The sequence below is a fragment of the Echiichthys vipera genome, assembly GCF_963691815.1.
Source record: "Echiichthys vipera genome assembly, chromosome: 17".
NCBI lineage: Eukaryota > Metazoa > Chordata > Actinopteri > Perciformes > Trachinidae > Echiichthys > Echiichthys vipera.
This window is the reverse complement of record NC_139842.1, coordinates 20,877,702-20,905,275: the sequence shown is the minus strand read 5'-3', so window position 1 is coordinate 20,905,275 and position 27,574 is coordinate 20,877,702. Positions and strand designations below refer to the sequence as shown.

At 42.3% G+C, this 27,574-nt stretch overlaps 1 protein-coding gene across 1 annotated transcript in view; it reads right to left on the bottom strand.

The window, feature by feature from the left end:
* syt3 (synaptotagmin III) overlaps positions 1–27,129 on the bottom strand; it is a gene marked incomplete at its 5' end in the record, with an annotated part of 32,476 nt that extends 5,347 nt beyond the window's left edge. Inside the window, 7 exons of the mRNA XM_083930532.1 lie at positions 1,033–1,153; positions 3,836–4,054; positions 9,367–9,493; positions 15,940–16,116; positions 18,630–18,741; positions 20,368–20,763; positions 26,979–27,129. Coding sequence (XP_083786658.1) covers positions 1,033–1,153; positions 3,836–4,054; positions 9,367–9,493; positions 15,940–16,116; positions 18,630–18,741; positions 20,368–20,763; positions 26,979–27,129 — 1,303 coding nt within the window. The remainder of the gene's footprint in view (positions 1–1,032; positions 1,154–3,835; positions 4,055–9,366; positions 9,494–15,939; positions 16,117–18,629; positions 18,742–20,367; positions 20,764–26,978) is intronic.
* Positions 27,130–27,574: the final 445 nt, after the last annotated feature.

Genomic DNA, 27,574 nt, shown 5'->3' with positions numbered 1-27,574 from the left:
GATGTATGTATTTATGTGTTTGTCGTTATCGAAAATGGCGCCTATTCATCCAATGAGACTTGCTCACCTGGAGCACACGCCATTAACCTTTTCCTCCATGACATGAGGCCCACTGAATGCGCACAGTAGTGTTTCTACCGCTGACCCCGCCCACAAGTTTCCCGTCAGCTCATAGACTTTACATCAATCCCTTTTTTCTCGGCTCAAGGAGAGTTTTACAGGAATAGAAAGTCCATGGGTTAAAAAAATCATAATAGAAAGAAACATAATCGACCTTGAATTGAACATAAACGCAGATTATGACCTGTTCTTTCGCCCCATATCACTGAAGAAAATATCAGACCCGTTCATCACATGGCCACATATCTCCAGAACACTTTTCAGACAAACAAACCAGGAGAAGACCCGTTTCTGTCTCAGCAACAAACACTTGGGAGATCTGGTAACACAGTAAAGCTAATGCTAACTAACGTCCGCTAACGCCTCAGATAAATGAGTTTTGTACTGCTAAGTTTAGCAGTCAGCTGTGTAAATATCTAATGTTATCAAAAGGAAATCTATAAATTATGCATATATAACTTTTCATCCATGCACACTCCACTTTCTAACGAGGCCGCGCCCATGTAGCAGCCTGGAAGTGTATACACATATATCATGCAGCTACATTACACTCTGGTCCATTGAGGCTGCTGTTGGGTGGAGAAAACTCTGCTAAATACCATAAATTACTCTTTTACTGCAAGAAACTGGCACCATGATTACTTGTGATGTTTCAAGTGAAAAATATAACACTTCAGAATAGTAATACAAATATAAAATAACTCACATATATCACCATTGGCTGTGTTTTTTTTCCTTTTTAATGAGTTTCCAGTCAGACTGCATGCTGGAGGTCTGGTGTGTGTGTGTGTGAGTGTGAGTGTGTGTGCGTGTGCGTGTGTGTGTGTGTGTGTGTGTGTGTGTGTGTGTGTGTGTGTGTGTGTGTGTGTGTGCGTGTGCGTGTGCGTGTGTGTGTCAGTGGTAATTCTTTACCTGAGAAGCCAGTGAGGTCCATGGCTTTGAGGTTGGTGGCCTTGATGACTGTAGCGGTGAGCCTGCCTGCGGTGGGCAGGTAACACAGCGAGAAATTAAGCTCCCCGAGATCAGCCTTTTCCTGTAGGTCAACACACACACAGACACACACAGACACACAGGGATCAGAAATGTAGCAGGGAAGCTGTGAACACACACGGCATCGAATAGGAAAAAAACCCTCAGATATGCTTTGATGTGCGCGGTTTGTCTGTAAAAGAGCTACATGTGTGACAGCGGGCATCCTAATGCAGACAGGCAGAGTGTTTAGGTGGAGGGGAAGTGCCGTCACTGTAAATTAATCATATGCCAATCTGTCGATGTCCCCGAGTGGAGGAAAAGTGTTAAGTAGAGGTGACGATTCTCCCTAGGCTTTTTATATCTCTGCTCCTGCAGCCCCCCTCCATCCACTGATCTTCTCGCTGCCTGTGGTCTCAGTGGCACCACAGTAATGACACCAGTGGTATTCAGGTCACACTGTGGCACGATGACTCCTCGGAGCCTCACTAATCAATACCCCCCCCCCCCTCCCCCCCTGGATGAAACGGCGAAAAACGCTGAGAGGCTGAAGCCCTAAACTTGTTTAATAAATGAAACACCAATGCCAAAAATATTTAAGATTTTGCTCTGTCCAATTTGCTAATAGCCGTCCATGAATATTTCATATAAATCTACTTGGACGCTGCGTGATAAAAAGTTTGGATGTGGCCAGTGGTGCCTTTCCAGTAATCTATCTGGACTTTCCTGAGCTGCTCTTTTTACATTACCAGACTCTCAATGAACCTACGCTGCAGACATTTTCCACTCTATTGGCGTGCATCCTCTCTATACAGTTTATATGATGTTCAGACAACAATACGTGTGCTTCTCTGAGTCATTTGCGAGCAAAGAAAGACCATTTGAAATGGAAAACATAACAAGATGGCACTGGAATATTTGATTTAATATAAACCATCTTTCGATTTATTTGGTTTAAATTCCTATCCGTGCAATTTCCAGCAGGTCGTTTCGAGTTTTGCATTTTAAAAAACTTTTCTTTCCAACTCCAGTTTTCCATTTGCTCATTTGATCCAGATCATCACTTTACAGGACAGAGGTGGGATTGATTTCCATTAAAGGTCCCATATTCTGCTCATACTCAGGTTCATACTTGTATTTTAGGTTTCTTCTAGAACATGTTTTCATGCTCTAATGGTGTAGAAACACTCTCTTTTTCTCAAACTGTCTCACTAAATATACCTGTAATCACCCTCTGTCTGAAACGCTTCGTTTTAGCGCCTGTCTCTTTAAGAATCTACCGTATATTTATAAATCTGTAAATCTTTTTCCAATATGGGACCATAGACTGTATATAACGTTGGGCGGCTTGACGAAGCCAAAGTATCTTGATCGCCCCCTGGTGGATGGCTACAGTATAGGTCATAAACCCCGCCCCCCCTCCATGCTAGCGGATGGGACTTGGGCCACAAACACACCTCAAAAAAATGTTTCCCAAATATGGTTTATTGGTACTTTTATCAATCATATGTTTGTTCAAATGTTTGTTTCTCTTGTCTTTGGAGCACTGTGGCTGAATGACAGAGTGGGTCGTCCTCCATTCAAGAGATAGGCGGTTTGATTCCCATCTACCCAGGTCCAAGTGTCCAAGTGTCCTGGGGCAAGACACTGAACCCAGAATTTCTCCTCGTGCTGCACATGGATGTGTGAATGTGGTGTGAATGTGGTGTGAATGGTTAGATTAGATGGTCTGTAGATGTCCACTGCCATCATTGTGAATGTCTGTGTGAATGGGTGAATGTGACCAACACTGTGAAAGCGCCTTGAGTAGTGAGAAGACTAGAAAGGTGCTGTATAAGTACAAGTCCATTTACCATCTTGTTCGTTTCATTTTATAAAGTTATAAAAACGGAGTGAGATTTCACGATTGCTGCGATCAACGTGAAAGCGGGTGGGCAGACTCTGGTTGCAAAATTACAACATGACAGCGCCTGTGTCCGCTATATTCTGGTTTCACTTTTGTACAGTGGGACTAAGTGAAGCTGCGTCGTCCATCTTTATATACAGTATAGTCTACAGGTACATTTGGGACTTTGACGACTTGGTTGATATTTTCAGTCGCCTGTATTTCACCGATCCGATCTGAGTAACCTGACATTTTGACTTGACTTGAACCAAAAAAAGGCAAGTTTTATTTTAGAAAGTTGAATTCTTCCTTTTGATTATTAAGCACTTGAAATTAACTGTTATTCAAATTTGAACATACATTAAGAATTGGTTACATTTTAAATTTTATTAAAGTGCTAATGCGATTTAAATGAATGTAGCCGTTTATTCATTCACCGTTTCTGTCAAAGTATGGGGAACAGACTAATATGAAACATTATGCACATCCTGTCAACAATAGCATAAACACATTGAACTCCTGTGTGCATAAATCTTATTGTGTTTAAATTTTCCATCTGGCTTCATACTGCAATACAAATGATATACATTTGCATCTATATTTTCTATTTATTTTCTCTTTTAAGCTGTGATTCGCATTCATTTTCAGACCTGCATGCATTTCTGCTCCAACGTGTTGAATTGAAACTGTCACTTGTGTCATGTTTGATATGCTCCATCCCTGATTCTATCACATTTACCAAATGCTCAAGCCCGTACCGCCACAATATTCATTCAAATTTCATCTAATCCAATCTAACGTGGGCCTCTCCTCCCAAATGAAAGTGATTGTTTTGTGTTATTTCTGCGGCTCCGTCCTTACCGCGGTGCCCTCCACGATGTCCCTCCAGACGGGCTTGTCCCCGCTGCCCTCGCTGAAGTCCAGCAGGTTGTCCACCACGACCTGGCCGATCAGGTCGTGTCTGGAGAAGCGGTCGAAGTCGTACACAGAGAAATGCAGCTTCCTGGAATGTAGCTCATTCAGCGGCACGCCGAACTGAAACGTCTCGTTGAACACTGGGTTCAAGGTCTTTCTGTGGACCTGAGAGACACAGACAGAGTTAGGGTTTATAGTAACATTAACACACATGACGAGGGAACTGGTACAGTGACTGAAGGGGGAACAAACATTATTTTACCCTGTAAAAACACTTTAATGAAAGTGAAAAGGGGGTTAATACAGGGCTACTGTATTTTATAGCCCAACTTCCAATGTAAGGATGCTCTTACCCTCATTTTCAATGCTTATTGGTCAATAAGGGTCATTACTTAAGCTGGCATGCTCATCCAAAACAGATGGTAAATCATAGATAAAATAACATTTAATTGTTCAATATATTTATTTAGAACTCACCACAGTATCCTTACACTGTACGTTGTCCAACAAACTAAAAGGTTTGTGAGGGAAAGCAGGAATAGTATGCGGCTCTTTTACTGTTCATGATTTGATGAAAGAACATTAAAGCTGAAATTACCATCCCCGCGTCTTTTATCATCCTTTAAAAAATCATACACATAACGATTATAGCTACAGCGCAGTGTTTTGTCACACAGCAGCATAAATAATGTGCACTAAATTCAAAATAATAAGCACAATATGTTTAAAAACGTCCCACACTGTAATTTGCACAAGTAAATTTGTAAATATGTCATCATTTTAAAATAAATAAAGCCTAAAGCCATAATTAAATCAAAATTATTTAAGTTTTCCTCATTTGCCTGCCTTGTTACCCAGTACACCCACCCCAGCACCAGCACCAGCACCGGCACCGGCACCAGCACCAGCACCAGCACCGGCACCGGCACCGGCACCGGCACCGGCACCAGCACCAGCACCAGCACCAGCACCAGCACCAGCAACCACCCTCAGCTCTTATACCACCACGGGCAATTTGGTCTCTACTTTTTCAAATCCAGTGTTACAGACTGATGAAGGCAGTGCTCTATTCAGAATATATATATATATATTCAATATGATTACAGAGCACAGGAGGTCCGAAGACAAAGGAGAAAATCTATTTTTAAATAAGACTGTGACAGTTATATTCATCTATTTACCTCGAAACAAAACAAGGAGAGAAAAATATGTTCTGCACATCCGACCCCCGCCGCGCAGTGCACCATTTTCACAATAACAGCTGGTGACGGGGAATCAGATGACAGGTTGAAACATGTTTTAATGATTACAATAAAATTTGTTTCTCATCTAAATACATATGACTTGTATTTAATTAGTGATATAAGTCATTGAGTCCATTGTTGTGTCGTAGATCTTTGCATGGGCCCCCACTTGGGTCTGGGTCATCCGTACCCTGTGTCCCCTCTGACAGTGGCAGTAAGTATTTTATTGATACCCTATATTCATTCATTCATCTTAAAGCGCTTGTCCCTGTCGGGGTCGCATGGGGGCTGGAGCTGATTCCAGCTGACATTGGGCGTGAGGCGGGGTACACCCTGGACAGGACGCCAGTCTATCACAGGACACATAGAGACAAACAGAGACAGACAACCATTCACTCCTACGGGCAATTTAGAGTCATCAATGAACCGAACACATGCATGTCTTTGGACTGTAGGAGGAAACTGGAGAACCCGGAGATAACCGACACAGACACGGGGAGAACATGCAAACTCCACACAGAAGGGCCCCAGCCGGGATTTGAACCAGGAACCATATCGCTGTGAGACGACAGTGCTAACCACCACCGCACCGTGTCACCCTGATACCCTATATAACCTCAATAATCACACAGTATTTTCTGGCCTAGCCCCAGTGTGTGCTGTTCTTGTAACCATCATTTCTACATATCAGGCTTGATGAAACTGTCGATGTTTCCTCAAAGATAAAACCCAGACAGGTTTTTTAAACACCCGGCAGGTTGTTTGACGACACTTAATGCTGTTTTGAAGATGCATCCAGAATCCTCAAACACTTTTATATTTTAGCTGGTGTGGAAAATATCCCATCCCACCCCTGCCCCAAATGCAAAGTACATTTTCAAAGTGTGTGACACGTTGGATTTCTCCCACCAAACAAAATAGTTCACAGCAGCAGAACGGGGTGTGTGTGTGTGTGTGTGTGTGTGTGTGTGTGTGTGTGTGTGTGTGTGTGTGTGTGTGTGTGTGTGTGTGGGGGGGGGGGGGTGGATCTTGGACGTGTTTGCCGTAAAAGTGCTGTCAAACAACCTGCCGGATTTCATCGTCTCACTGCTTTTATCCGTGACTCCAATGTAACCATCAATGCAAAAAGTCACATTTGACAACTCTATTTTGCCGTCGTGTTCGTCTTGAATCTTTTCCCTCAGATTTGAGAAGCTTAAGTTTGGTAAATTATGTTTTCTGCTCCTGCAAACCCCCTTAGTTCTTCTTCCAAAACAAATTGGAAACATAGTTGTTGTTTTTTTCCTCTCACAGAGCTACCAGACCCTTGTTGTGAATATAAAAGATTTGATTAACTGCCTGCAGAACGGACATTATTGCATGAAAATATCAGGAGACAGAATATTCCCGAGGTGTTCGATATTTGCCGTATACCCGCCACAATGACCTTGAGCAATATAAGTAACGTTTACCTCACAGGCTGACCTTGTTCCTCAGCCAGGGAGAAAAGTGAATTTCATGTGTTCAGCTGGGATGAAGAATCAGATAAAAACCTGCTGAAATTAAATAAAAGACCTAAAAGTACATTTAAAGCTCAATGTTTTGTTTCCCAACACGCAGAAGTGTACAGGTTTTCGTCTTTGTAAACACATTTCCTATTGGTGACTGTAGATTCAAGATTCAAGAAGCTTAGCTTTATACATAGTTACTGTTTACATTTTACTCTTATTATTACCTGTCATAAAAAATGTTGTTGTTCGCTAATTCCTCACCAAATATCAAGCATACAGGTAAGCCAACACAATTTTCCTCCGATAAGTTTTTTAGGTGGGGTTATCCGCGCTAGCATACCAGTGCGGGTCACCAACTCAAGATTAGCCACCTGAAGGGAAAGGCACTGGGCTGTAGACCTAGGATGTGACGCATATTTTAGTTCACCTCATATTTTTAAAAAATCCCCTTGAACTCTAAGATCACAGGTGTTCCCTTGTCCACTGCCCAAAAAGACTTTATTTACACGTTGTTTATATAAAGTAAAGTAAAGTACAGTAAAGTGAAGTGTAGCAGCCTTTCTTACTGAACTAAGTTACAGTAAAGTACAGTAAAGGGAAGTGTAGCAGCATTTCTTACAGAACTAAGTTACAGTAAAGTACAGTAAAGTGAAGTGTGGCAGCCTTTCTTACTGAACTAAGTTACAGTAAAGTACAGTAAAGTGAAGTGTAGCAGCTTTTCTTACTGAACTAAGTTACAGTAAAGTACAGTAAAGTGAAGTGTAGCAGCATTTCTTACAGAACTAAGTTACAGTAAAGTACAGTAAAGGGAAGTGTAGCAGCATTTCTTACAGAACTAAGTTACAGTAAAGTACAGTAAAGTGAAGTGTAGCAGCATTTCTTACAGAACTAAGTTACAGTAAAGTACAGTAAAGTGAAGTGTAGCAGCATTTCTTACAGAACTAAGTTACAGTAAAGTACAGTAAAGTGAAGTGTAGCAGCCTTTCTTACTGAACTAAATTACAGTAAAGTACAGTAAAGTGAAGTGTAGCAGCCTTTCTTACTGAACTAAATTACAGTAAAGTACAGTAAAGTGAAGTGTAGCAGCATTTCTTACTGAACTAAATTACAGTAAAGTACAGTAAAGTGAAGTGTAGCAGCATTTCTTACTGAACTAAGTTACAGTAAAGTACAGTAAAGTGAAGTGTAGCAGCTTTTCTTACTGAAGTAAGTTACAATACAACTAAATAAAGTTAGTTCACCTCTATTTCGACTGCCTTTGTCCATCCGTCACCTCTATAGAGAGTCAAATAAGTCGGATCATTTTCAATGAGCAGTCTGACGGAAAGTGAGAGGCTTTAATATCCTGGTCATTGTGTTTCGACACATCACAGATGACAGATGACATATTTAAATTTGTCTCCAACACAACATTATTATTATTATAATTTTTACTATTTGTTGATTTACTGGTGGGATGTATTTGCCGGGAAAGCATTTGATATAAATGCTGTCATGCAATAAAGCTGGTGATAATTAAAATGTGACACGCACTCGATTTTCCAAATCCAGCTTTTGTCGCCGCATGAGCGAGTCTGTCACTCTGGCTTATTAGCACTTGATGATTACTTGTTAGCTTTGGATTTAAATGTGCGGCTGATGGAGATGCTGTGCCTTTAGAGAAAGCCGAAACACAAAGCGGCTCCAACATCTCTTAGGTAATGTCTGTCTCTCTTTTTGAAATTAGTCGGAGGGATGTAAAAGCGTGAGGCACAATATGAGCGGCGTCAAAATTCAATGTGATTGAAATGAAACAATCATCTGCGCTCTAAACAAAAGAGGAGCGGTGTTATGCAAATGATTGAAGCATTCACTCTTTTCAATGGCTGAAGGGGCTTTTGTGATGTACAGGAGACAGTCGCACAAAAGGGGGGGGGGGGGGGGAATCAAAAGGGAGACATTTCAAACTGCTTCAGCTTCGTTATCACTGAAAATCTCACTTTTTCTGTCTCTGCGGTTCGTTTTGAGCTTTTTCAGCTTCACAATTAAGGCTGTACAGAATGTCTTTTTCCATGCAGGTTTCCAAATGAAGCTTTCGAGTATCTGTTGTCATAAATAGCCGTATGACGTCATGATCTTTATGTGCAACTGTGCAGAAACACTGGGTTTAAACAGAATGAATGCGTGTGAATGCTGATTTTGGATTTGTATGTCAACGTTTAGAATGAAGCTTTGAAACTTCGCCATGGCCTGATTGTTTTTTTTAAACTGCACAAAAGCACTGGTGATATTTATAGATATAAAACAGAGAACTACAACTCGCATTTGTGAGGCTACCAAGCTCATAAATCTTGAGCTTCTCAACAGAGATTAAATTAGAAGAGAGGAGGATATTTTAAGGGGCTGGAGGTACATTTCCTGGTACACAACGTCCCCGAAATGTACTCAAATATTGACTCTACTGTCCTCAAATACCAGAATAACACACAGGAGTTGGGTAGCGCTGCCCCGTAATAGTCTGATGCATAATATCTTGAATAAATTATGCCCTAGATTAGATTAGATTACATTAGTGAACTAATGATTCCCCATGAGGAGGCTCGGTCATCAGAGCGGCAGGAAACAGGAGAGAAAACAGACCTGATAAAGTTTAATCACTGAGAGGATTTGTGTTTGTGTGTGTGTGTGTGTGTGTGTGTCTGTGTGTGTGTGTGTGTGTATGTTCAGTGTGCGATCAGGTGTGTGCAGTGGAAGAGGCAGTCACCTTGGTCTGGTATTTCTTCTTCCTGTCTGGCAGTAGGTAGATCTTCACGTATGGGTCAGAGAAGCCGTTGGCATCCTTCGCTGGCAGGTCCAGAGCCTTCAGGATTTTCACCACCAACTGCTCCGTACTGACACACACACGCACACACACACACACACACACACACACACACACACACACACACACACACACACACACACACACACACACACACACACACACAAACACACACACACACATACAAACACACACATACAAGCAAACTCCATTAGACTTTCACGTACGTACGTATAAAAAAGGCATAGAGCGGCAGGGGTCACACAAATTTACAGAAATAATATCTGAGACCCAGACAGGATCAACCCACACACACACACACACACACACACACACACACACACACACACACACACCTGTGCAGGCTTTATACACACACAACGTTGTGGGAGGTTGTCTCTGGAGCTAAGAACAACTAAAATAGCATGTGTGCGTGTGTGTTTGTGTGTCATCCCTGCAGCTGCATCATGTTGCATTATCAGCGATGCTGGATGTAAGCAGCACAGTAAGCACAGATGTAGAGAGAGAGAGAGAGTCTCATTAATAAACCTTAACACAGTACCCTTTATTCCTCACTCACTTTGGGCCACATACACAGAGCTGTTCATAGACTATAAATATACTTTGCTGACAAATTATGAGACATAAAGAGCAACATCCACACTGTAAACCCAACCCAGTGTTTCATATGAAGCTTCAAATGTCTGCCGTCATATTTCATAATCTGTCATCATCCAAAAAATGTAAACAAACTACAATCAGCTGTGCGCTCGAGACCACTTAAAGTCTTTTTAGTTGTATTAACTTCATTTGTTTATTATATTTTTTACCTGTTGATTTCTTTTTTAAATTCATTTGTCATTTTTACTGTTTGTTAAACACATTGTCGAACTCGTTTATCTCGTGCATATATATGTATGTATACATATATTTATATATATGTATACATATATATATATATATATATATATATATATATGTTTGTATATGGTTTTATATGTGCTTTTGCCTTTGCTCTTACTCTCAAAGCGCTTTGTTAGCATTTGCTTTTAAACTTACTATATAAATAAAGCTATTATTATTATTATTATTATTATTATTATATTACTTAAAAGACAGGGGTCTCTTCCTACATTTGTACTTTTTAAACAGAAATCACGTCTTTTACATTGAGATATTAGCAGGAAGTGACAACATGGTCAACAGCAAGTAGGTTGTTATTAGCAACAGCCATAAACCTTCATTACCGGGGACATTTCATCATATTAAGTGAGGACTGAGACAGAAATCTTTATCTGCAACAAAAAGACGTGCATAAAAAAAAAAATTTTCATGCTGTGTTTTACAATTCAGACATAGAGATGGAGACAGACACCACTGGAATATTCTTTCTATCGAATTAAGAGCGAGCACTCACTAATACATGAACTGAAGAGAGCTGGAAGCGTACGACCTCATCTCTAGCACCACCTTTACAAACGTAGATGGTTAAACCTTTATCTAATGTTTTACATTACACTGTAATGTATGTTATTGTTGTATTGTGTTATACTGTGCTTGCTGAAGCATTCTTTAACATGAGGCCACTCATTTGTGAGAACCTTCCCAGGGACTACACATGAAAACCAACTCATTATCGAACTGTGGCAGCTGAGATGTTGATTAATGTGCACTGTCCCTGTTCGGTGAATAAAGAAACAAAAAGAAAGTTGGGAGCCTTTTGGGCAGAAGAAAGCGCTTAACATAAACCGATTATAATGGAGCGTTTGCATTTGAAAGTACAATACAAATATATTAAATAATGCTTCATTTGCTTCTCATCCTTATTTATTTGAAGGGAAAATCTGTAATCCAGCTAAAAACAAAGGCTTAGTCCCAGAACCTAATCTACGTCATTAATGATTTCTGGAGCTGCATGCTACCGAACGTTTTAATTAGGTAACGTTTATTCACACCCGTCATTTGAGTTATATTATTTAATGTATGGCTGCAACTAACTCATTATTTCTCATTCATCTGCTGATTATTGTGTGCAAGAACTCAACCGTGCAATATTCTGATTTATACTTTTCTTGCATTTTAACAACCTTAATCATAAATCCCATTTTTCAGCATTATTGTTATTATATTATTATTTACAGTTTAGTTTAGTACATTTTTACATATTTCTTCTATTTATATATGTTTTTTATATCATGCACATACTTATACTTTCTCTATGTGTATATATATATATATATTTCTATTTCTAACTGTAACAGAACCTACCTTACTATTTCTGATTCTAATTATTTCCTCAGTCAAGTTTGATCCTGTGTTGTCTTAATAAATTACTCAAACAATTCATCAATTGTCAAATTTTTGCAGATTTATTTTGCCAACAAATGGTCAATTAATGAACGTGTTGCTCCAGCTCTTCAGTTATGATGAGTCAAACTCATTTATCATTTATGTAAATATTCAATATTGTATGTGTCCAAAATAGAAAAAAGACAGATTTGGGCTCGAAGACGAGTGTTAGCGTCTCCGGCTCAAAGTGTTATTTCACTGAATAAAATAATGACAAGAATATTACATCCTACACTTGGGCTGTTTTTTCTGGTATTTTTTTTTTTTAAGAAAGCAAATATAGATGAACAAATTTGGACGAACAGCAGATAAAAGACACAAATATGCAAGCAGAAACACCCGCGGGAGCAAACACTACATACACGTTTACATTTGAATGCTCCATCCAGAGTCATCACTCCTCCTTACGCACCGTTTATTATGTATTTAATTACCAGATGAAGACGAAGACAGCTCGGAGGCCTTTAATCAGACCTCGTTAGACTGTGTTTCCCCGTGTTAACTAGTGTGTCAGCACTTCATTAGCTGCTTTAGGGAGAGCGCCGTGAACTTTGGGGCCGAAGAATGATCAGCAGGGCGAACACCAGCAGTGACCCCGGCAGCTCTAACGTCTACTGTCAACGTGTACCCATCTCGAATAAGATACGCTCGTTGACGACACAGCCGTGGCCAATCTGGACACGTGTTTACCTCTGAATCACATCCAATTAAGGCAATCGGATAAACATGCCCCCATTTGCAATCACATCAGATCAGGGAGAAGATATACAGGGCCAATTGCTGGAGAAATTACCTTCCCCAGCTCAGCCAGATAAATATTTTAAGGAGAAAACCCTGACCGATTCAAATATGTATCTAATAGGGATGCAAAAAAAAAAGTTGTTGGGTTGTTTGGTGCAGGATTTTTCCTTCTTTTTCCTATAACCACAGCTAAGAGTACGGCGTGGAGGTCAGTGGAGGCGGCATGTGGAGGACAGTATGTAACAATCGAGGATGCACCATCATCTTCTGGGTCTGTCTGACGTTCCTGTCTGTTAAAGGGAAGGTTTTCGACGCCACCGTACTCTACGGGGGAATTGTTGGGTCTCTGTAAATCATAAATAAGTCATAGAGTGTGGTCTTTACCTACTCTGTAAAGTGTCCTAATATAACTTTTGTTATGATTTGGCACTATAAATAAAATTGAATTGAATTGAATTGAATCCTTTCAGTCAGGTTAAAATGTAGTAACTGATTGATTTCATACATCATTAAATTAATTCATTCATCTTCAACCGCTTGTCCCTATCGGGGTCGCGGGGGGGATGGAGCCGATCCCAGCTGACATCAGGCGCGAGGCGGGGTACACCCTGGACAGGACGCCAGTCTATCGCAGGTCACATAGAGACAAACGGAGACAGACAAGAACCCGGAGAGAACCCACGCAGACACTGGGAGAACATGCAAACTCCACACAATCAGAACCGAAACCGCGACCCCAAAAAAATGTTTAACAAACCGAACCGTGGGCTTGTTGAACCGCTGCACCCCTCGTATCTAACCATCTGTAATCCAGTGAGACACGCTGCTGTAAGGTACTATGCAGTCACAGTGATTAGCCAGTGCGGTTCACAGCAGTGCTCGGATGTGTAATAATTGGAAAGAACAGGCAGCTTGTGCACAAAAATCATGAATTTCCCTGCATTAGTTTGTAACAAAGACGGTTGCATATTTCCTGCACTCATGTGTCTTATTATACAACAACATAGACCCAAAGCAAGATTTGTATACAATTCACAAAGGCATGCTGCAGAGAATATATCCATATATCACTGCTTGAGCACGCGGGGAAATTCACAGCCTTATTCCTGGCAGACAATGCCCGAAAGCTAGCTGTTATTCCCACGGAGGAAATGTGTCAGCTTTTAATGGGATTGTCAATAGAAATGCCTTTCCCAGAGGATCTAAGGGAGATTGACATTGTTGTTCTGACTGTAACACTCCAAACAGCAGAGTCTCACACATTATCATACCAATCTTATCACAGTCCCAGTGGTTACACACCTCTACAGGTGTGTAACCACTGACATGCCCACACACTACATCTCTAACCTCTTTCCTACTCCTCTCTTACTCCTCGGTCTTAAACCGTTTCCCTCCGGTGTAACGACAGGCAACTGCAGCGTGGCATGAATTATCTTGTGACTTTATAAAGGGACACGTGACTAGTTCTCATCATTAACCTCTGCACCCATCCAGCTCCCTCGCTAATTCTCCGTATCTGTAACTCCAGCTTTAACACAGTCTGGTGTTATTATGTGTTGACAGGGGCTGCTGTTTAAAGTGGCTCGCCATATATAATTCATGACTGGAACGGCCTCTCGCTCCCTTTCTTTTCTGACCATCAGCACTTTCACCCGTTGTAATGTTTCTACATGTCGGGGCCCGGCAGAAATGGGCTGCCAGCTGAGTCGCAGACAGACCGAGCTGCACACTCTTCCCCACAACCCGCAGCCACCCTTACTTACAGCAAACACACACACATACACACACACAGACACACACACACGCACACACACACACACACACACACACACATACACATACACATACACACACACACACACACACAAACATCACCAATTCCTCACAGCATGGCACCCACCAATTACATGCTTAAAATTCTCCAGCAGAGAATATTCAACAGTGAATCGTCAAAGGAGCAAAATAAAAGTAAGAACACATATCTGTGCCCCATAGTACATAAAAAGAGATACTGACGCTGCTTTGTCAATTACATTTAATGACACCACTTTTAATATTTGATATTTCAGAATGATTACCATAAACAAAAGAGACCGCAGTCGAGGCAACAACTAAATGGTAGCGGTATGTTAGATCCTGTTCTCCCCATAAACCCCTCACCGTCTCAAACTCATTTTCCTACTGGAGTCAAGGTTTTTTCCTTTTCTTTTTGTGACTACTGAAGAGGATAAACATGCTGAAAGATATTTTCCCAAGAAACACACTCTCTCTCTCTGTTCGGTGAAGAAATTCAGCAAACCAGTGTTTGTTTGCAGCCCTCTGATGCAGTGTTTGAAGAACAGCAAACCCACCGCTGCAATCAAAGTCGAGCAAAACGGACGCATCAGCATTGACTGGAGACAAAGAAAAACTACACTATTGTATTTTCAAGTCTCGTTTTTAGGAACTTAATTCTCCAAACTGTGAACGGCTATCACAAGCATCCCCAGAATGTATGTATTAATTTATTCATCTGCTGCTTTTAGCCATGTTAGCGCCATGGATGACAGTGTCGGTTAGCCGGTCCACCATTTCCACCAAGAAATGTTTTGTGTTTTGCATTATTTTGATCAAAAAAAGAGGTGTGTAGCAGGCTAACCTGGTGGCGATGTTGTCATGGCCCTAAGGCGTTTTCAGAACAAACTGTTCTGGGGAGCTCCCTCAACAACAACATACCTACAAGGGCTTTTATTCTGTTTACATTCACACCAGTAATAGGAACGCTGAAATGACATAAGACGGTCCCTCTGCCTCACGCCCTACTGCTGGCAGACTACTTCGCCAGGAGGAGAGCGGACGGCAGCTCTGGCAACCGACAGCTAGCTAGATAGATAGCTCACGTGTCCATCTGCTGTCCATCTGGCTGTTCGCCTCATTTTCTGTAACAAGTGTAGCATGTATGGTCGAATTAGCAGTAGCCAGCTAACTATCTTTCTAATTCCATCATGCTATCATTCAAAGCAGTTGTCACTCATCTGGTAGCAATGATAGCAATGCGCTTGTAGATGAAACTGTTAAATTTGACTTATTGAGTGACTGGGTAGTTAGCTAGCGGTTAAAATGGCGGTTGCCGGTGCTGCATTGGCTCGTGTTCGACCATTCAACTTCCACTTACGTCATTTGTGGTTCCTTTTGTGCTGGGGGAATACGGACTCTGAAACAGGATCGAAAGAGTCCCTCCAAAGGACGTGCTAAGAATTACGATCAACCCTAGTTTTACACAATAAAAAGCAAGATTTGTAGAACTATGAAAAAGAACCTCCGGTCTGAAACGCCTATTATTTAAGGTTAAACTTTGGATGCGATGATTTATTGTTTAAAGTCTAGACTTCATGGATGCAGACAGACTGAGTAAGTTCTTTAGATGTAACCTCGCTGACTTACTTGAAGGCGTAGCGCAGGAGGAAGCTGATCTTGCCACAGTTGTCGCCCGGTTTGCCTTCGCCCTGGTCGCCCTTAGGCCTGTAGAGCTCCGGTTTGATCTGCCCAATGCTGGTCACCTGCTCCTTCTCCTCGCCATGGAAATCAGGACTGGAGAGCTGGTGAGTCATGGGCTTGGGCCTAAACAGACACATAAGAGCTCGGAGGGTGAATATTAAGTGGAGAGAGCAGCACACACAACACACACACACACACACACACACACACACACACACACACACACACACACACACACACACACACACACACACACACACACACACACACACACACACACACACACACACACACACACACACACACACACACACACACACACACACACACACACACACACACGCATATACACACCAAAAAAAAAGACGCTGTGCAACAGTGTGATTCAGCTTTATCAGAGATGCAGTGTTGGGTAAACCTTCTAAATGGAGTTGACCAATGTTTTTATTTTAATAAGAATTCCCACACCTTTTTTTACACATGCATGCAAAGTGTTATTTAATCAAGGCCAGCTGTGTGATGATGTGAAAACCACACACACAAATTAGTATCTGTTACAAATACTGACAGGTTCTCTGTGGGTCTCTTCGGATTTTGTTGAATTAATATCTGCAGAAGTTATTGTCAGCACCAGTTTTTTAAAAATAGATGCTTTTCAAGATGGCACCGATATGGAAGGGTTCAATAAGAGAATCCAAGATGATTTACAGACCTCAAAAACAAAGATTAAAGCCAACACCATGCGACCGGTACGGTGTTTATCAGTGTGCTCATAGAAACATTTTAACTGGTTAAAAACCTGCTTTTCTTATTTCTGAGTGTGTTTTTCTGTCGATTTTCACTCAGTTTCATAACAAAAACACACAACCAGCCACTACTACACACAATACACACACTCTAGTTCAAACATTGTAAGGGGTGATACATTTTCTGTAACAACTGCAGCAAGGCTTTAGTGTTTTTTCTGTCAGTTTCCTGTGCTGCCAATCTAACTCTCATGTCGCGTCACACTACCTGCTGATTGCATTCACCTGGCCGGTTCCACCCCCACACTCACGCTCCTCATCAGCCCCTCTGTGTGTATATATAACGGCCCATTTCCCTCAGTTCTTTGCCAGATTGTCTAGTATGTTCACCTAGTTCGCCAGTGGGCCATTGGTCTGGTCATGCCTGCCTATATGCCTGTCTCCCTGCCTGCCTGCCTGCCTGCCTGTCTGCCTATATGCCTGCCTGTATGCCTGCCTGCCTGCCTGTCTGCCTATATGCCTGCCTATATGCCTGCCTGCCTGCCTATATGCCGACCTGTATGCCTACCTTTATGCATGCCTGCCTGCCTATATGCCTGCCTGTATGCCTGCCTGTATGCCTGTATGCCTGCCTGCCTGCCTGCCTGCCTGTCTGCCTGCCTGCCTGTGTGTGTTGTGACTTGCCCTTTTGCCTGCTCCCACTGGATTTGTTTGCCAAGCTGACTGACTGCCTGGTTTAAACCCTGCTTTGTATTAAACCCTGTTTCTGCACCTGAACTGTTTTCTGTGTCGTGCTATTGGGTTCTCGCCTGCCATTTTGTGAAACCTGCCATTTTCAGCGCTATAGGGAATAATAGAGTTAGACTTTTATTTCCGATACATCTCAAGGTATAAAACACTTTATTTTTTCTATACTTTGTTTCACGCTAACATGAAAAAATGCATTGTACTCTTCCCTTTGTTCACTCTCCACCTTTATTGTTTTTGTGCAAATCTTCCAACATACCATCATTTATTACCTTAAGTAAAAGTAACTTTCTACCTGTGACAATTTCGTATAAAAAAAGCCTCTAGGCTCTAGTTTTATAATGAATATACACATTTTGATATTCACATTGCTTTGAGGAGTAGGGCAGTTATCAGGGCACTATTAATGCACTAAATTCAAGCAGACGGTGAAAAATTACATGAGTGCATTTGTTCTGGAATTTTTTTGCCTGTGGGGTGAATTAATATCAATTTCAGCACTTTTTGCTGTGTGAAATATGTTTTTACTACCATCGATTTCATCAAGGGGACAATATCAAATTTATGAAAAATATGTCTCTGGTAGAAGAATCTGAAAAACCAAAGCCCTTCTGAGGATGTGTGTGTGTGTGTGTGTATGTGTGTGTGTGTGTGTGTGTACTAACTCGGGATGTCCTCATTCACTGTTTGTACATGTAACTACAAAGAGTAGTGCACTGTGGAAATTACATCCGGAGCAAAGAAAGAAATCAGGCGACCACTAAACTCTGCATAGAGAGGAGGGTCAAGGTGGTCAATGAGTCTCAAAACAAAGGACTCGCACCTGCGGAGGCGGTGTTTATGTCCCAGAAGTACTAAGCTCAACCACCACAATTTTTACAATCCTAACCGTCACCTTTTGTTGCTTATACTTAATCGTTGGGGTACGCTTCCGGTTTACATCATATTTCGTTACATATCATACAAGGTGTTGTGCATATCCTTTTGTAAGAAACCATATGAACCTGTGTATGAAAATACCTTTTTTTACTTTGCATAAAATACAGATAATGAAACAAATAAGAGTTTGTCAGGAAAAGTTCAAGAAGCCTTCGAGAAAAGAAACCCTTGAAATCTAATTCCTACCCTGCACTCGGTACTGACCGGGGGGTGACCTGCTGCTGGGAGTGAGCGTTGGGCAGCGGCTCTTTATGGGGCTGGGCTCCAACCTCTGAGTTGGGGACATCTGGAGACGTCTGACTCAGCTTCAGGGTTCCTAAAAGAGTGAGAAAATGGACAAAACAATCCTCAGTGACTCACATATCTCTTTCTGTTAGCGCTATCGTGGCTTCTGTCATTAAAGCGGGCCCACGGCGATGTCTTCGTTTTGTAATGCAGGGTCAGCGTCATCGATCGCATCGATTGTATTGCATTGATTGAACAGAGTGATTTAACAACAGAGAGAAGGGAATGGGGTGAGCAGACATGTTTACAATAGCAGAACATTTGCTAGCACGGAAGAAATAGCATCCATCTCACTGCAATAAAGGCAGCCGGCAAAAATCTGACTGTGAATAATCATAAACAACCTGCACCCGTGTTGACAGCCAGAATAAACACAAGAGCAGAGTGAAAACTCACAGATGTTACCTGAGCGGTTTCATCACATCAGTTTATAACGTTCTCTATCTTATTGTGACGACTTCTTCTTGTTCTAATTGATGCTTATTTAGGTTCCTGTTGAGCTTAACTGGCTTAACTAAGGAAATTATATTCAAGTACTGTAATGGAGTACAGTATTTAAATTGTGCCCAGCTTTTTACTTCACTGCATCACTGCAGAGGGACATTTTACTTCACTACAGTTATCTGACATCTCTAGTTACAAGTTACTCTTCAAATTAGGATGTCAAAACATATAATGGTCCTATAAAATAAAAGATGTTGTTATAAAGTAAATTAGGCCACCTAACAGCTACAATATGCATGTTAATGTGAAAATAATTGCATAAAAACATATACAAATGTAACAATAACAGAGCCCATTTACTAAATATTATTATATTATTATTTTAAATGTTATAGTGCTGCTTTTGCATAAGTAAATATCTAAACACTTGTGTTAAAGCTGCAACTAAGAATTATTTTTATTTGAATTGTTTGGTCTATATAACATCACAAAACGTCGAAAAATGCCGACGGTTACATTTATACATTTCTGAAGATAAAACAGGAAGACTGTGTGTAATGTGAGAGGCTGGCTTGAAGAAACGAACCCACACAGAATTATGAGCCAACTCGGCAGCTTCAGCGAGCGCTACTGAACTCATTGTTGTTGTTTCATGACACACATTTACTGTTTGGTTTAGTTTCGCAGCTGCTTACATGAACTTTCCAGGGGTTTGAAGCTGAAAGAGAAGTGAAAATTGGAGATGTAATCACTAAGTGGCCAGAAACATGACTCCAGTGGCATGATAATAAACTGTTAACATGTTAGCAATGGGAACCTTAAGAGGCAATTAAGTGTCTCTGCAGTTTGCTGCTGCGAGAAATAAATAAATGAATCTTTTAATAAAATATGATTATAATTGAAACTTCATTTTAAAGCCACAGACTACACTTTTGCTCTTGTAAATGTGTAATAAGAGACCAGTAGCATGAAAAAGTAATATTCCTTGAATGTAGCGCTACTGAAAGAAAAGTAATTTATAAATGCAATAATGTTCAGCGTTCATCACACTGTTGTAGCACACATACATTATTCATGTATGTAAATGTATATTCAATTCTGTACCCTCTGAGTGTATTAAAATGAGAAGTAATTGACTGAGGCATTACATTACTCTTACAGTCAGACTGGGATTAAGAGTGTCTAATGTCTGCGAGCTCGCCCCCTCTCTCACCAGCATTGTTGGGGTATGAGTCCATGTCCAGGTAGGAGGGTTCCTGGGTTTCCTGTGGCCCCCCAACCACACCTCCAACCTCCCCCCTCTCCAGCCCCACCAAGTCAGAGAAATGGGGGTGGTGCTGGCCCTGCTGGCCCAGGGAGGGGTAGAGCGAGGACGAGGAGTGGCCCTCCTTCCTCTGCAGCAGCGGGGGTAAGAGTGACGAGCCCCCAGTGCCCGTGAGGCTCCCGACGCCGGCGCTTCCGGGCAGCAAACCTGATGTCAGGCTCAGGCCTCCGCCTTCCTTGTCTCTCCATGGCAGCCAGCAGAGCTTCCATGATACGAAGAGGGAGACAGAGAGGAGGACGATGCCGCAGAACGTCACGATGACCGACAGCAGGCTGACAGAGATCTCTATAGAGGAAGACATGGAGGTGAGGGAGAAGAAAATAGGGAGATAAAAAAGAGAAGATTCAGAGGAAGATCATAGTTATTAAGTCTGTAAATATTTACACAGAAAGAAAGGAGGAAGAGAGTTTGAATAAGTCATGTTCTAAGCTCCACAAGGCTAAACGAACATCACGCCAACAATGCTTACATAGCATTGTTGGGGTAACGCTTACTATGTTCAACCAGTTTAGCATGATAAGATGCAAACACCTGTTATTTAGCACTAAACCATATGTCGCCATCTTGGCAGGGCCTGATGCCGCCTGACTCCCGGCTAGTGGGCAAACAGACGGAGCGTGGATGGAGCAAAGGTGGGCGCCGTTGCCTTTAATATGTATAATTTCAAGGCTTAACATAATTTAAATTGTTGAAATTCACCCTCATACAGTTGTGGTACAGACCAAAAACGTTTTTTTTTGTACCAGGCTGTACACATTACATTATTTCTGTGCAAAGTTGGACATTTTAACATGGGGGTCTATGGGGACTGACTCACTTTTGGAGCCAGCCTCAAGAGGCCATTTGAGGAACTGCACTTTGTTGACAAAATTGCTGCTTGCACTCAACAAAAACTACAGCTTTTGCTGATGGAAATGAACCAGAATATCAACTATGAACAAACGGAAATAGTGACCTGATGGTGGTGCTACATGAAAAGTCACAAAATTACAGTTCATTCTGAGGGGGAACATGAATGGCAACCCATCCAAACGTTTTTGAGTCATTTCACTCAGAGCACCAATGTGAACCTCATGGTGGTCCAAGAGGAATAAACCAGGGGATCAAAAGGATTTATTGTCTGGGGATAATGAATGTCTGTAAAAACTTGTTCACTGACAGACCTGCAGCTAGCATGCTAAAAACAGCAACCACAATAATTATTATTAACACATCGTGCGGAACAAATCAACAGTAATTCACTGCATGATCATCAATCCATACGCCCCCTTCACACAAACACACCATCACCAGCATCACGGCGACACGTTAAAAAAAAAAAAGTTCCAAATCATGAAGCAGAAGGAAACCTGCTGTAGGCGTAAATTGATGCAGCCATCCCCTGAAGCTCATGTATCACATTTGAATTCTGAGCTCAAAATGGGGGCAAACGTTGGTGGAGTGGATATTAACAATTAAAAAAAACAAAAAAAACACCAACACCCACAGTGATGTCTCTATGCAGTGTCATCCTGCATTTGCTCACGGTTATGAGCTTTTTAATCTGTGACGGCTCAAGGATTGTTTTTGGGGGTGGAGTGGGGGTGGGGGGCAGAGGATGTACGTGTCGGGGAGGGTGGAGTATGGCTCATCCAAATGAAAAAGTGTCCAGAATAAAAGAAAAGCGCCGTTTCAGCACCAGTCTGCTGGACAGTTCCAGGAACTGCCTCAGTCAAAGAGAGCAGCAATGAAAGAGAGTCGCCGTCGGCTCCAGAGCCAGGGAACTTCTCTGGTTCTGTTTATGGGTTTGAAGTGCACAACCGCACATGTGTCAGAGCCTATGATACGTAAATTCATTAATTCATAAATCTGCAAATACCCTATAAATATTCCATGACTGTTTATAAATAAATAGACTAAATATACAATGAATATTTATAATTATCCTGAGCCATTTGAAGTATCTTTATGAATAACATGTTTTGGGTCTGATCACTGTCTTGACAAAAGGACCAATCAGAGCCCACAATGAACTACATAGGCCCAGAGCCCTGATCATGAATATGCATAGGTTGTATGTAGACCAGAAAGACTCATTACGATACATTGTGCATATTTCTCAGACCGAGTACGCTTCCCCACCTTGCAGCTTCTAACCAGAATGTTTGCCTCTCGCCGTCTTGGGCTCCATCCAGACAAGGGCCAATAATTAACATCCTTCCTGTCTGCGGGCAGGCCAATCATCACCTTCGTGTAGAACAGCAGCGTCTTGCTGTCAGAGAAAAATGTTTCCGGCTCCACAACATAGGCCTTTTCCTTTTCTTTAACCCTCCTTTCCTTGAATTTTCTTCCATTCAGAAAGTCTTTATGGGCATGACAAAGACATAAATACTGCTGAATCACACAAAGGAGAATCAAATTTTATCTGTAACCGGCTGACAACAAGATTGAGTAAAAACAAGACAACAGCGGCCAATCCTCCAGCCCTGGGGTACATCTTCTGGAATTCGGTTCGCCTTCTGTCTCCTCCCGGCCTCCCTCTCTTTCTCTTTCACTCTCTACTCTATATAATCCTCTCAAACACCCCTCATTCCTCGCTGTCATTTCTTTTCCCATGCTGTCTCCCTCTGCACGCTTTCACTTTATTCCTCTCTTCGGCAACTGTCTTTTTATACCCCCCCCCCCCCCGCACACACACACCTTCTCCCTTCTCTGCCTCTCCTTCCTCGCTCTCCCTTTTGTGAATTATTCATCAGTCTGTGTATGTCATTAATTAGCACTTGTTCAAAAGATATGATTGGGGGGCCGTGAAGGTGGGGGGATGGGCAAGGGGACATCGATCTGTCGCGGTGTTGAGCAAGACAGGGCGGGATGTGAGGAAGAAGGGGTGGAAAGACGGCGAAAAAAAAGTGGAAGAGATAACGTGAGGATGGAGATCAAGGAGGAGGGTAAAGTGATAGAGTGGGAGGAGAGGAATCAAGGGCAAAGGAAGGAGGGATGAGGTAGAAGAAATCAACAGAACAACAGTAGGGATGAAGGGGAATGGTGCGAAAGGAAAAAAACGATCCCAACCACAGAATGGCCGGCAGGGCTGCGAAAGACAGGGAGAGGGTTGAAAACAGATTGGTGCACATGTTGAAACAGACATATAAGCTGACTGGGTTCATTCCCCCTCTTTGTTTCCTCAGAGGAGGACGGGGGGAGGAACGGAGGAGGGTTGATAAAGTCGATGCAACTACCATGCCATGTGTGAAGGAGTAGAAACCAAAAAGGAAATGGTAAAGAGAGAGAGAGACCAGGAACAGGGCAATGGAGGAAAACAACCTGACAATGATTTAGAGCAAAACCTAAAGAAGGGAGGGGTTTAAGAATGAGAAAGGTTAATGTATTGATCTGGAGGGGAAAAACAAAGGAGGCAGAGGAATAGGTTGTGTGTGGTTGGCAGATCAGGATGCGCTGATAAGACACGGCTGTGATCAAATGTGCGCAAGGACAGTCGGGGGCCAAACCACTCTGCTCCATTTGTCTCTCTTTAGGTCAGTCGCTGTACCTTCAGGAGTACTGATCCTGCCAAAGATCCATCACTAATCCACAAAGCATAAAAAGCGAGTCGACGGGTGGGTAGGTAGGTGGGTAGGAGGCCTCTGAAGTGCACCGTGAAGAGAGCCTGAGATTCCCTGTCAATCAGCGACTGATGCAAGCCCACCGGGAGTCGTACATTTCTCCACATCAAACACATCTCGGCTGCTTACACAAGCCATTCACTGACAGCTTTCGGCGGTCGCCGTCCTCCGAGGGTTTCGGGTGCTTCCGTCAGCAAACACCGAAAAATCACAGCTGGTAAGCGAGGGGGCCAAATGCCTTAAACCATGGTGTGACATTTCTTCACAGAGCCATCCAATCTCCAGAGGCAACATGCAGCCAATCCAGACTAATCTACACTGAGCCACAGATATATCCACGCTAATCTGCATTACACCGCATTGCTCTTCCAAATGCTTCAATGAGAACCCACACACAATACTCAATACACTCCAGCAGGGCAAAACATGATGCACCTTCTCAGTTTGGTAAAAAAAAAGAAGAAATAAATATATATTTGTAATCGTGCTCTGAGATAACAATCCCAGAATCCCACCGACACTCTTTTGGCGCTCGTAAAAAGAAATGGCCTTGTACTTTAGCCAGTTCAATCTAGCAGATAAATATTTAATAGTATGTTGTTCTGAGTGCACACTACCTGGAACAAACTCTAAACATGAGCGCTCTTAACGTTTGCCTGCTCATACCTTAAAGTCGAACATGTCGTGTTGACAATGCTGAGGCTCCTGAAAGATAACATTTGGAGTCAATATTCTTTTACAAGTGTTATGACAAAGCCTGATCCAGACCATGATTAAAGCTACCTAGCAGAGTGTTAGGCGCAGGACCACACCATAAACACTCCTCTTCCGGTATTCCTATAAATAGCCTCCAAACCCTTCCCTCCCTGTTCGCTTCCACCCCCTTCCTGTTTCCTCCTCCTCTCCAAAGGGTCCTAAGGGGGTCTGTCGTGCCCAGGTGCTACAACGGATTCCCGAGTGAACTGCAATTGAATTCAAGCCTCACACGCCAATTATTTTGCATTGTTGAAGCGTTTAAACACATCTTGTTGATGGTGTGTTCCTTGCTAGTGAATGGAGCAGTAAAAATCTTCAACGGTGCCCATATTGAGACTGAAACATTCCTCAATCAATTCCCCAAATCTTGTCAGTATCAAAAACCTGCCCCCTGAAGGCTTGAAAGGTGAAAAAATCTAAACCAATTGATTCTACCTTTCGGTGTGAGTACTGCTTAAAGGCAGAGTGAAGCACATTTAAGTGTGCAGCATGGCTTTAGGGGATGACAATGTTGGTCTGTCTATTTGATGGATTGCTCTGAAATGTTGCACAGACATTCACGCCTCCCTCAGGATGAACTGCAACGACTTCAGTGCTGTCCTCACTTTTCAGCTATAGCACCTTCATCAGGTCGAAATTTTAGCTTATACGATGCTTTGGTTTATGATCAAACACCTGCAAAACATATGACAATCCCATCAGTCTCAACTGCACTTTGTGTTGACTGCTAATTAACAAATTTTAGCATGTAAACACACTAAACTCGATTAGCATCTAGCTCAAAGCACTGCTGTAAATGTGTTCACTCGTTCAAAGATCCATTGCAGATATCTAGGGCCTTATGTTGTTATTCTTATGACCTTGGTTTGGTTCTATAGACTCTTACCTGTACTTCTCCTTACGCTGTGACACCCTTAGTTTCCTACTAAAGATGTATCTTATCTTATGTGCCCGAGAGTACATCCTCTCAGACCTGCTAGCCTGGCTGTAGACTCTTACGACTGGGCCACACGTCATGCCTGAGCGGCGTGTGTGCATCACCGAACCTGTTGCTTGTTTGACAGCGGTCATTATAACAGCCCGCCTGAGCAGCGCGGCTCAGCAGAAGAACATCTAGAGATTTCAGGTCTTGCCTATTTTTACCGTGACACACATTGAGTTTGCAGTGAAATGGTCTTTTGACATCATAACAGCACTTTCACTACAGTTGAATAGTAGAATATGTCACAAACATAAACAAAATGTGGATATTTACATTTAACTCAACACTTTCTGTTTTGTTTCTGTGGACAAAATCCTTAACCTTTTCTCTCTAAAACAAATATGACAGTTAAAATGAAATGGAATGAAACATTTTATCATTCATGTCCATTACCATAGGCTATCTCAAAAGGCAGGCAGCACTGCAGCCATTAGTGTGGACAAGCTAGCATCTACGCGCTGCTCATGCAAGATGCGTGGCTTGGTTTGTATTTGAAACTGCCTACTTTACCAGCAGTACATACTGATTCAGCCAAAAGTAGCATGTAGCACGTAATATGCAGTATGCAAACAAAATCAAAATCTGCAGTACTCCAAAAATACCCAGATGTCGTACTGATTCTGTATGCAACAGACCAGTCTACCTCGCCCCAAAGCATTCCACGCAAATCGCTGGAACGGTCACAATAAAAAACACTTCCGCCCTCCAAAACCGGAAACCAGCAAAGCCTGACGAACACTTTCATGCTACCAAAGAACGCAGCCCCAGCATACCATGTCTTTCCATTAGTATGTGGAAGGCATTTTTTTTTCAAATCCAGCCTCAGTCTTGTTATAAACGGTTGAACTGTCCTCTGGGTGCAAACAGGAGAAAAGCTTCCTTCACAAAGAAGACTTTTAGATCTAACTGCTAGTCAGACCTGAAATAGATGTCTAAATCAATCTGAATAACTCTTCCTCCACAGTTCAGAGTGGATAACTGTTTAACCTTAAAATAGTCTCAAATTTCTTGACTCATCGAGCAGCAAATTTACTTTAAGACTGGCCTTAAAACTAAAGTCCTTTCCTAAATATCTCTGTGAGACCAGCCCAGAGAGCCGGTCCTGACAAACGCAGACATTGTAAAACAGATTCATGAGCAGCTCCAGGTGTGTCGGTTACCTGTGTCCAGCTGTCTGTTGCGACCTCTCAGCAGGTAGCTGAACTCCTGGCAGCGTTCACTCTGGCTGTAACCTCTCGGGGAGTTGAAGCACAGCTCCTCCACCAACACCAGCGCCTTCTTACACAAGTCTTCATCCCAGTCCCCCGACATCCTCCAATCCGCATCGCACTCTCACCAGCAGTCAGCCAATGACAGCGCAGCCCTCGCCGCCCTCACCAATTGGACGGCGCTTGGGTAAGTAGAGCGCTGGCCACGTCCACCTTTTCCAAGGTGTGAACTTTGCAGGGAACACAAGGGGCTCTGCAGGGTGTCTTGGTCCGGATCACAAAGACCAGACTGACGTGCCCATGTATGACTGAGCGACACCCACCCCTCTCACTTGCCCTGGAAGCGGTACAAAGAGATAGAAACTGGCATTGTGAGCGTAAGGACATTAAAGTGTACAAATCAAGTTTTTGGCAGATTGGTCACCTTACCCATTAAGAGAGAACACTGATGCCAAAGCCATCAGTGTGTCCCTGATAGATCATTGGCTCTGGTTCTACATAATATCACTTTAGGATACACTATGAAGACTGAAGCTAGACAACTGGCA